General features: G+C 36.8%; 1 protein-coding gene across 1 annotated transcript in view; it reads left to right on the forward strand.

Moving 5' to 3' along the window:
• Positions 1-9,331, forward strand: part of LOC104537970 (constitutive coactivator of peroxisome proliferator-activated receptor gamma-like) — a gene marked incomplete at both ends in the record, with an annotated part of 37,117 nt that extends 27,786 nt beyond the window's left edge. Inside the window, 3 exons of the mRNA XM_010181003.1 lie at positions 3,680-3,886; positions 7,850-7,958; positions 9,218-9,331. Of these exons, the coding sequence (XP_010179305.1) occupies positions 3,680-3,886; positions 7,850-7,958; positions 9,218-9,331 (430 nt within the window). The remainder of the gene's footprint in view (positions 1-3,679; positions 3,887-7,849; positions 7,959-9,217) is intronic.
• Positions 9,332-10,524: the final 1,193 nt, after the last annotated feature.

Raw genomic sequence — 10,524 nt, forward strand, 5'->3', positions numbered from 1 at the left:
CAGCAACATTATTATATCTTTTTAACCAGTATGTCTCAAGTGTAGTTGAAGAGCACAGCTAGGGTTTTATTGATGGCTCAGATTTCATACTCACTTAGGCAGAAGTAACAGCATCAGTGACAGTACTGCACTGATCTCCTGCTCAATACAGCACCCAAACTCCTTTTCTGTAGTTTACTGTTTTGTGCAAATCTTTTCAAATTCCTCTTTAGACTCTTGTTCTACAAATACATATGCATTTGTTTTGCACTAACTTGAATAACATTACTGAAGAAATTTGGTTTAATCACATATTTGTGTTGGGTATATGCTTAGAGTTTTCAGAATAAAATAAAGATATAAAAGCTTGATTTTAGAATTTATGGCCCAGATGGCATCCAGCATCTACATATAGTATTAGTAATCTGTTCTAACGGGTGTTTTACATTCTTGGTAACAGGGGAATTAAAAAGGACAGTAAAAACGTCTTTGTCAATAAATGACAAAAAGGTATGAATTAATAGTCATATAGTACACAGCCATTAAACTAGAAGATGGGAAGTTGCTTACTGTAGATGACAGCATTTACTCTTTTCAGCAGCTTAAATACTTGTTTTCATTATTCTTCATGAGAGCTTATTTTCAGAAATTTAAAACTTTTGACATTATCAGGACTTACTGATAATTCATAGGAACACAGAATGATTTGGGTTGGAAGGGACCTTAAAGATCATCCAGTCCAACCCCCCTGCCTTGGGCAGGGACACCTCCCACTAGACCAGGTTGCCCAAAGCCCTATCCAACCTGGCCTTGAGCACCTCTAGGTGTTCACCACAACTTCTCTCGGCAACTTGTTCCAGTGTCTCACAACCCTCACAGTAAAGAATTTCTTCCTAATATCTAGTCTAAATCTACCCTCTTCCAGTTTAAACCACTAACCCTTGTTCTTTCGTTACCTGCCCTTGCAAAAAGTCCCTCCCCAGCTTTCCTGTAGGACCCCTTCAGGAACTGGAAGACCACAAAACTGGAAGACCACAATAAGGTCACCTCGGAGCCTTCTCTTCTCCAGGCTGAACAGCCCCAACTCTCTCAGCCAGTCCTCATAAGGGAGGTGCTCCAGCCCTCTGATCATCTTCATGGTCCTCCTCTGGACCCACCCCAACAGCTCAATGTCCTTTTTGTGTTGGGGACCCCAGAACCGGACACAGTGCTCCAGGTGAGAGCACAGTAGAGGAGCAGAATCACCTCACTTGCCCTGCTGGCCACACATCTTTTGATGCAGCCCAGGATGTGGTTGGCCTTCTGGGCTGCAAGTGCACATTGCTGGGCTCATGTTAAGTTTTTCTTCAACCAACACCCTCAAGTCCTTCTCCTCGGGACAATACCAGGGTGCATAAATTTTGAAATAATTCCCTAGCTGGATTAGTTTACAGAAAAAAAAAAAAAAGCAAAAAAAAAGAGGGAGTTCAGAGGATCCCCAGGAGTTCTTACTCTTTGTGCTTCCCACTCATAAAGTCTTTCTTTGTGATCACAAACCAAGCTGATTCTATTTTAAAGCTTGTAATGATGTGAACTCATTTCCTTAGCAGGTCTTAAGATTTGATCAGATGATCAGAAGCAATCTGGTCATATAAGAATCTGGCCATATAAGAATCTTTCAGCTGCAACATGATAACTGGCTGTGTGTAGTCTTACACTCTACTTCAGTACAAATAATACTGATTGACTTAAACCACATTCCTCTTTCAAGTACCTTTTAGCATTGTGAAATGGTTCACAAAAACCTGCTTTACTTACCAGGGCACGAGAGTTATGCATGTCGTTACTGGTTTCAGCTGTCAAAATGATAGCTTACATCTGGAGGAAATAACTTCCTGAAACTCAATAACTGGATCCCATACTGAAAATACTTTTGTTTTAAAGGGAGGAGAGGAGAATGTCTCCCTTCCTCAAGTGTGAAGTGTCACAAGCAGAAAAAGATGGGCCTTTCATTTTCTAAATTACTATTCAAATTATCTTGTGTTGTCTGCATTTGTCTGGATGTCAGTTGTTGTGTTCAGTTGTTTGTATTGGGTGAATTTCAAGTATTGAATGTCATGTTGGGTTAGTGCTCTGGTGGTCAGTTTGATGCCTTTCCAGAAATCACTAGAGGCAGAAGTAGTTCTTCCAAGACCTTCTCTGGACCACCCTACCTGGAATCTTTTGCCTTGATCATCAGCTCTAGGTCCTTTATTGCTTTTGCACTGTAGAAAAAAACAGCCAGTGAAGGTACACCTCGTATCTTCAAGTTGGCTTAACAGAAAACAACTGCCCCTTGTCTGTGGTTAGGTGTAACCCTACCACAGAACCAGTTTCACATAGTCAAATTATACAACAGATTTCAGCTTATTGCATAATAGTACATAAAATCTAAGTTCCTGACTAGGTTCTAGCTATATTCTCAAAATGTTTTGTTGTGTTTGTCTCTCTTGGAAGAAGCTTTGTAGTTCAATGTTGCTAGAAAAGCTTTCCTGGTTTTGTTATATGGAACTTAGGGAGGAAAAAGTTCTGATCCATTAGTACAATGTTTCACGTTGTCTGCTATTACTTGTCATTTGTCTAAATAAGGCACTGACAGTGTGTGCGCATACCTTTCAGTCTTCTGGGGATCTGTCAAGGTGTAAGATGTTGTTACTGTTAGTACTAATGGGCCAACCCTTTCCATTGCATTTCAGACAAACGGTTCACAACTCTTCAGGAGCTAGGGCTAAGACAAATTTGACCCACTTTTGTCATTTCATTTCTGGACTACTTTGGATGCTATTCCATTTCTGTTATACTGTAAGGAAAACTGTACTCTAAGGGTGCAACAGCTGCCATGGATGTATTGATGACCACACTGTTACAAATCCATCCTGGTCCTGACAATCTGCTTCTAACTGACTGTGGAAAAGGCATTCCCCACTGAGGAGCTTTTTACTGTTTACACAAAACTTAAAATCACAGTTTTCCCCATATTGGGTTTAAGGCTTTTATAGCTTCCTATGCTCTGCAACAGCAGGATGTTAAATTCACCCATCAGTTTTATTTTGATGGTGAGTTTTAATTGGCTCATTGAGGTTCTAATTTTTTCATTTTCTGAATGTTTTTATACTATTCCAGTATTTCTTCTGGAGACATCCATGTTGAAGTGAAATAATTTGACTTTCAGAGTGCAGTCAGAGGAAATTTTAGTGTGTTTAAAATAAAAGCCTGGGCACCATAAACTTTGTTCTGTCAGATTTTATAATTTAAATGATCTTTAAGGGCTGTAACATTACCCAGTTTATCGAACTGTGGAGGGTCAGTGGATCACTGCACACATCATTTTATACTCCCAGTTCATGTTTTCCATTCCATTAACAGATTTCTTTCTGGGGAAGTGCTAATGCTTGAGAATAGCCATTTATTTTGTCTTTCTGTTTTCATTTTGTATGTATCTGTCTTAAAAACTTGAGTGAGATGCTGTATTTGTTAAAACAAACTTCACTTCTTTCACTTTATTGAATAAAACTCAATACAGAATCTTTTGATTAATTCTACTGTGCAGTAGAGGACCATCATTGTCACAGCTTTGGGACTGTTTATGATTTGCTCTGCTGTTCTCATGGTTATATGTGATGGTAAGATCAGCTGTATTTCCTGATTTGTGAGACCTACCATTTTGTGTGTGTGTTTACAGCTTGCACAGGTGGACCCCAGAGCTGTACATCTTGGTGCTGTCTTTGTCCGTGGCCTTACAACTTTGCTCATGGCCAATAGTACCTGTGGCTTTCCATTCAGAATGGATTATTTGATGCCTTGGGAAGTGTTTGATGGAAAACTTTTTCAAGAAAAATACCAGCAGTCGCACCGAGGTTGCACTTTGGAAGAGCTTTTGGAAGGCAATGTGAGTAATTGCATCCTCTTTGATAGTTCTGTATTCTTTGAAAAATGTACCTGTCCACGTTTGTTTCTTGTTTTAATATCCATGTTTATGCTGGTCCTCTTTCTTTATGTTGTTCTTCTATTCCTTTTTCATCCACTCCACCAAAAAAAAACATCAAGGAGGTAGAAATACTGAGACTATGAAGGAAGCTATAATTTTTGTGTCCATTACTCAGAAAATAATATGTGTCAAAATGGTCACTAATTTAAAAAAATGAGAATGCCTGTAATGGTTTTCTAGTACAAAGATGTTAATGACATCCTTTTCCTGTAAGTTTTTAGGCAACATACTAAGAATGTCTTTAAATAAGCATACTGGGTATAATTTTTAAAGTGTTTGAAAGTGATATTTTTGCAAGATATTAAGGAACCTAAAGTCTGAAAGTTTCATGAATTCAAAGAGGAACTGGAAATCAGAGGAAGGTATATATGTAGGTGGTTTTTAGAATCTCACCAAGTACCTTCCCATACCTCAAAGTACTTATTTCATTCTCAGTCCCACTTTTCAGAAGGTGAGAATTTATGCTATTTTCATGCTATGTCACGAAAAAAACCCAGTATGACTTAAAATGTGTCAGCCCAAGCAAGGGCAGGGAGGTATCAGCAGAGTCTTGCTGGGTATGTGCCATATCTGGTGCATTATTACAGTGGCATCATGTCCAGGCTCAGAGGAAGGGTCTGCTGAACTGGATACAAGGCTGTATTAGTGCACTAGTGAAGCCTCGGACCAGACAGAGTATGTGAAGAGATCATGGAATCTTACAGAATTATAGAATGATTTGTGTTGGAAGGAGCCTTAAAGATCATCCAGTTCCAAGCCCCCTGCCATGATGGGTAGGTCTGTAGCTCATCTGTGTAGACAGCTTTTAAGACCTTCAATTAGTGTGTCTCTTTTCAATGTGGAACTGAAAATTCCATGTCATTTAATGACTTTTGAATATCTTAACTTTGAAATGGTTTTGCCTGCTGTTACATATATCACTTCAGGTTAAAATAAATAAAAGTGATTACAGAGAAAAAAGTTTTAGATTTTGAATTATTTTAATCTTACGCATTCAATATCAGTTGTATAATTAGTTTTCTTTTCTCATTCTGTGTCCAGTTACATACCATCCTGATCTGGAATGATGAGTGAAATGCGTGTGGGTGGGTGGAATGTATGTGTTTTCAGCATGGAGGAGGAGGATAATCCTTTCCATATGGAATCAATCATATGATTAGGACTATAACCTCTATCCAAATCCTGTGGTTGCCATTAATGGATCCATTGATTTCAGCAGATTTTGGATTGGGCCAGTGGTTCATCCAGTTTTTCATGTAGGACTTTTGCAGAACGATAGAGGGTCTAAAGAATAAATGAGAAAATGTAAAACTATACAGATCTATGTGAGATTGATACTTCTTGTCCATGTGGGTAGAATTCAGGTTAGTGAATAACTTTTATAATATGTATCTAAATCTGTACAAAATTTGTACTGTCTGAGAGGAATTTTTAAATGTGTTAGGTAGTGTGTTTTAGCTAACATTTGAAAATTTGGTGAGGTCAGATTAAAGTTATATTTAACAGAAGAAGCTTAGATCCCTAGAACAGAGTTGGAAATTCGTTTCATCAACTAAAATACCTAGGTTAGAGTTTTTAAAAGCCTGATACTCTAATTTAAACAAACCCCAGGCAAACTGTTCTGTTGTGTGGAAAAATAGTCTGACCCTGTGAATTTTTAGAGCAGTTTAAATACCTTTCTCTTTTTTAGGTATGACTTTATCATACATATATGGCAGAGATAGCTCCCAGGCTAATAAAATAGCTTTCCAGCTTATCAGTTTGAGGCAAGAATCTGGTTTTGGGAGAATTGCCAAGAGGTGCCAGTTTAGCTGGGGACACTGGCAAGGCAACAAACATATGTGATTGTTTTTTCTTGTTATTATAAGTTCAAATTTAATAAATGAAACTGGTACTTAGTTCCTGGCAGAGCTTAATGTACTGCTGGAAGCCAGGATCTTTCAGCACTTGTTTGTTAACTATCTACCCTTGAGCACTATAAATCTAATCTGATTATAGCAACAGCATTGTATTCAGAAAAATTTATTCTATATGGGATGTTTTGTTATAGAAAAGATAAGTAATAGGAAAATGTTACTCCTTTTGGTGTTCGGTGCTTGTCTCCTAAATCCTAAGATCCGTTTTCTGTGATCTGGACAGTTACATTGCTTCAGGGAGTTTAGTAGATCTCAGTCAGTGTTGTTTTGATTATGATGGGCTTAAATACAGTTAATGGCTTTATGAAAATTACAGCAGAAATACATTCTTGGTTAAATATTTACATGTATACCAGAAATCTTGGACATTTTAGGGTTTGCTTCCCACAGATTCTTGTACCAAAAAAAGAAAATATATAAATTAAATGCAGTTGATACATTTCTATTCAAGTTTTTGTGTAGCTCAGCTCTTTGTAGCCTAACAGCTGTTAAAAGATGGAAAGCTTCTGAGAAGAATCAAAAATAGAGCCATCTTGCTTTTTTAAAAAAATACGCTGAACTCATATTATGGTAGTTCTCTGTTTTTGATAACAGTAATCATATTAGTTTGTTTATCCACACAGAAAATTGGATATAATAGTCTCATAAAGCAGTGAGAAAATGATATTATCACTTAATTAGCCTTTTTATTGTGCTTCTTACTAATGAGTATGTTTATGATAATTTTTTTGAAATTAAAACCAAATTACCTAATGGAGTCAGCATAAGAGATATGTTTTGTCCTTTTCTGATCACATCTTTCATCCAGCCTTTATAAGTACATTCTGAATTTATTCTCCCAAAACATACACTGAAAGTTTTTTCCCCTTAGTGTGTATTCTTCGCAGACTGTACTCAGTTTCTGTGGAAAAAAAAAATAAATCTGTGAGTTTTGCTTAAGGCTCTTTAAAGATATTTGTTTACTTAAAAAAATGTGCTAGAAAAGTTTGTGGGAGGGCTCAGGGATATTCAGACTCTACCTCTAATTTAGGAAACCTCTCTAGTTGCTGCAGCCTTGTCACCTATTGGATTTTTTACCTTATCCTGTAATCTCTTCCCCTCCTTCCTGCTCCCCTTCCACCTTGGAGGTTAGAAAAATGAATTGTCATCCTTTAAACATCAGTTTTATGAAAATCACAAATTATGCTATTGCTCTAAAATCTACCTTTTCATAATTCTTTTCAATGTGTACTACTGCCCAGATACCCAGTAAAAACCAATTAAAAAAAGATACTAAGATCTGACACTAAATCAATAAAAAAAAGATTCTAAGATCTGACACTTCTTCAAAGCTCACTGAAATCAGTGAAAGTTAAGGCTATATCACACCTCTTAGTATTGCATCTTTAAATAGCTTCAACTTGTCCTTTCGACAATAGAACTATTTATCGCAACACAAGGTAAACATTTTTATTTGATTCTCCCATTTCTCTTTAGTCTTGGGTATATTTTAGCAGTCAGGAGTTGGGGCTGATGTATTACTATTGTGTTAAGTTTTGTTTCTAATGTATGAGATAAAGATACTTTGATTTTCACTGGTGTGTTTTCCATGAGTTCATCAGTCCTTATCTGGAGCCTTTAACCATCTCTGCTGATAGAAGTCTAGTTAAGTATATCTCCAGGTGCCAGGTGATAGAATAGGAAAGCAAGTGATTTACAGATGTGAGCAGAGAAGAAAAACAAACTTCACTGAGAAAGGGGAAAACATCCTTTCCTATCCCTCCAAGGATCCACTTTTAATATGAAATGTTTGAACTTTGTTTCCTGAAAAAATGTGAACCAGATCTACCACCTTCATATATACATGAGTGTGGCTAAGACAAGTCTTGTGGTGGTTGTATATGTGATTTGGTATACCTGAAGAGAGAAAAGCAGAACAGCCATTCATCTTTAACCCTGTTGTCTGCAGGAGTCTTTGTATACACCCTTCCAGAATCTGAAGTCTTTCATGTTCAAGGTTTGCATGGCGAAGAAAAGAACAATAGAGAGCAGACCAAGAGGGAATGGATTTATCACAGGTTGGCACTGTATTAATTTTCTCAGTAAAGTCAATATATCGATGAGCTCGATTATCCTTCAACAACAGCAGCATTTACATAGGCAGCCCATCAAGCTAAGTAAATCATAAGGTTTTTCTCCAAGAAACCGAAGGAGAGATCTAAGAAAATATTTCCTGGTTCTAGGAATTTTTGTGCATTTGGTTACTCAAGATTGGGTAGAATAATATTTCCATCTAGCTACATAGTTAGTGAGATATATGCAGTAAATAAAATATCATTCAATGACAGAAAGATCACTGCTATTTACTCAGTGATGAAAGTTATTTTTATTGGAGGACTTAGATGACTCAGAGTTTTTTCTTCCTTTCCCTCAGAGGAGCTATTTTAATATTGATAGTTGAAGGTCTGAGTGTGTTATTGAAGAGAGGATAGTCCTTATAGGACTGACTGGTATAGTTCAAAATATAAGAAAGCCTTTGGGCAACCTGGAGAACGGCTCTTTTTTGCCAAAGACCTTCCTTTCCTCTCCTCCCCTCCCAAATTTATGGCTTAGTTTACTAAAGACATTTGTTTTCCCTACCTGATCTGCCTGACTTTCAGGGAAAAAAAACATCTAAAATGTTTTTAGTGTCATTCACAGATCAGCCTGATTATTGATGCTTTTGAGACTTTGAAATACTTGACACTGAATGTTAGTGTTTTTACTGGTATTATGTTTATTACCTGCTTAATACCTCATCAGTTATCATGTCTGCAAGGATAAAAATTAACCTTTCAGAATTCCTTGAGCAAATTACAACAGATAGAATGATCTTCTGCTAGTTCAGTACTTTGCATTATGTGACAGCAATATTTCTACTGGTGCTGGACATTCAAAACTAAGGGTATCTGTTGGGTATTTATGATTCCAGACCTTGCTAGCATCTGCTATTGCTTGAGAGCTGTACGTAGCCATTTTAATGATGATGTGTGATTCCAATTTGGACAGAGATTTCTGTTTTGCTTTAATTACTGCAGTTTCCAAATCTGTGTCATAAAATTTTGATCTGGTTTCTAAATACACTTGTTAACAGCTTGTAATCATGATGTGCATACATGGAAACGAGGACAAGAACCATACTTATTAGGCTGACTTTAGTTTGGAAAAATCATAATTGTGCATAAGTATTTTGCCATAAAACTAAGAAATGTTTCTTGAAAAAAGAATAAGCTATCTCTCCTTTTCTTCATTTAATCTTACATACAGTCAGAGTTGCTTAGTAAATACTGTTTTTCAGGAACACAACAAAGAGAATTTAATCCCAGGTTCCAACAAAGTCACAGAAGTTCTTTTGTTCCTCCATATCATAACCGGATGAGGGACTTCCCATGGAGAAATCCTCAACCACAAGGTAAAAGATGTGTGCCCGTGTGTGTGTTTGGAATTGTTTCTATCAACAATAAAACAGCTCTGTGTCTGTATGCAGTTTGCGTTTGTATGTATGGAGTTCCCTGTGGCTACAGCAGTCAGTAACAAAACTTGTATCAGTTATAGTTGTGTAGTACCATTAGCAAAAACTAATTCTACAAGGTGAGGTAGAGTGTAGTGTTATAATCTGGAGTAATCTTTTACTCACGAGTGTTCTGGGGAAAAAAGCTTCCATGTGGTATTTAAACTTTCCATGCTTGGTCTCAGCTGAACTGTGTTTTAAATTGTAACAATTATAAAACAAATTGGCACTGCTGCACAGAAAAGTCTATCTGAAGTCTTAGCTGCAGATCTTAGTTCATACTTAGTGAAACACTTGCACATAGGAGTAAAGTTAAACACACTCTTAAGTGGTTTTCTAGATCAGAGTCTCGGCTTCCAGGTATTGCTAAGTAATACAAACGCAAGTTGTGTCTCGTCTTGGCATTAATCTTAAATCATTCACCAATCTTGCTTCTTCAACAGAACAGACATTCCAATGAAGCATCACTGTGGATAACAATCTTGAGCTAGCATGATTCAGTGTTACCTCCTCATTATTGTGGGTTAATGTATATACACATAGATTAAAGAAAATAAGCAAAAGGAAGAGCAATATCTTAAGAAAAATTGATTCTTTTATTAAGTTTGCAGAGCCTGAATTTCTTCCATGTTTCCAGGTGAGGTTTTTAAAGATGATTGATGATGTGATTAAGGAGGATAAATAATAAATAAATACAGTAAAGTTTTTAATGTGTTTCAGTTGCCACTGTTTTGTGCTTGAGAGTGAAATAATATAATCTGATTCACATTTAAGATTGTCTGATCATATGCGTAAAACGTAAAGCTAAAATAGGAGTGTGTATGTTAACTGTGACCAGAACCATAACTAGTTGTTGTTACTGTGACCATCTCAAGAAGCCTGCTATTCAGGGATCATCTCTGATCAGCTCCAGAGATTTTACACCTAGATGTATTCCACAAATTATGTTCCACAGTAACTGTGCTGAATTGTGTTATAAATGTGTTTCAGTAGCATTATTGAAACATCTTGGCTTCTTCTACACTAGCCCTATATACTACCCTCAGGATGCTCTTAAAATATGATCACCTATGTGCGGTTAAATTGCCTCTGTT

This window comes from Mesitornis unicolor, unplaced genomic scaffold (genome assembly GCF_000695765.1).
Source record: "Mesitornis unicolor isolate BGI_N332 unplaced genomic scaffold, ASM69576v1 scaffold23893, whole genome shotgun sequence".
Classification (NCBI taxonomy): domain Eukaryota; kingdom Metazoa; phylum Chordata; class Aves; order Mesitornithiformes; family Mesitornithidae; genus Mesitornis; species Mesitornis unicolor.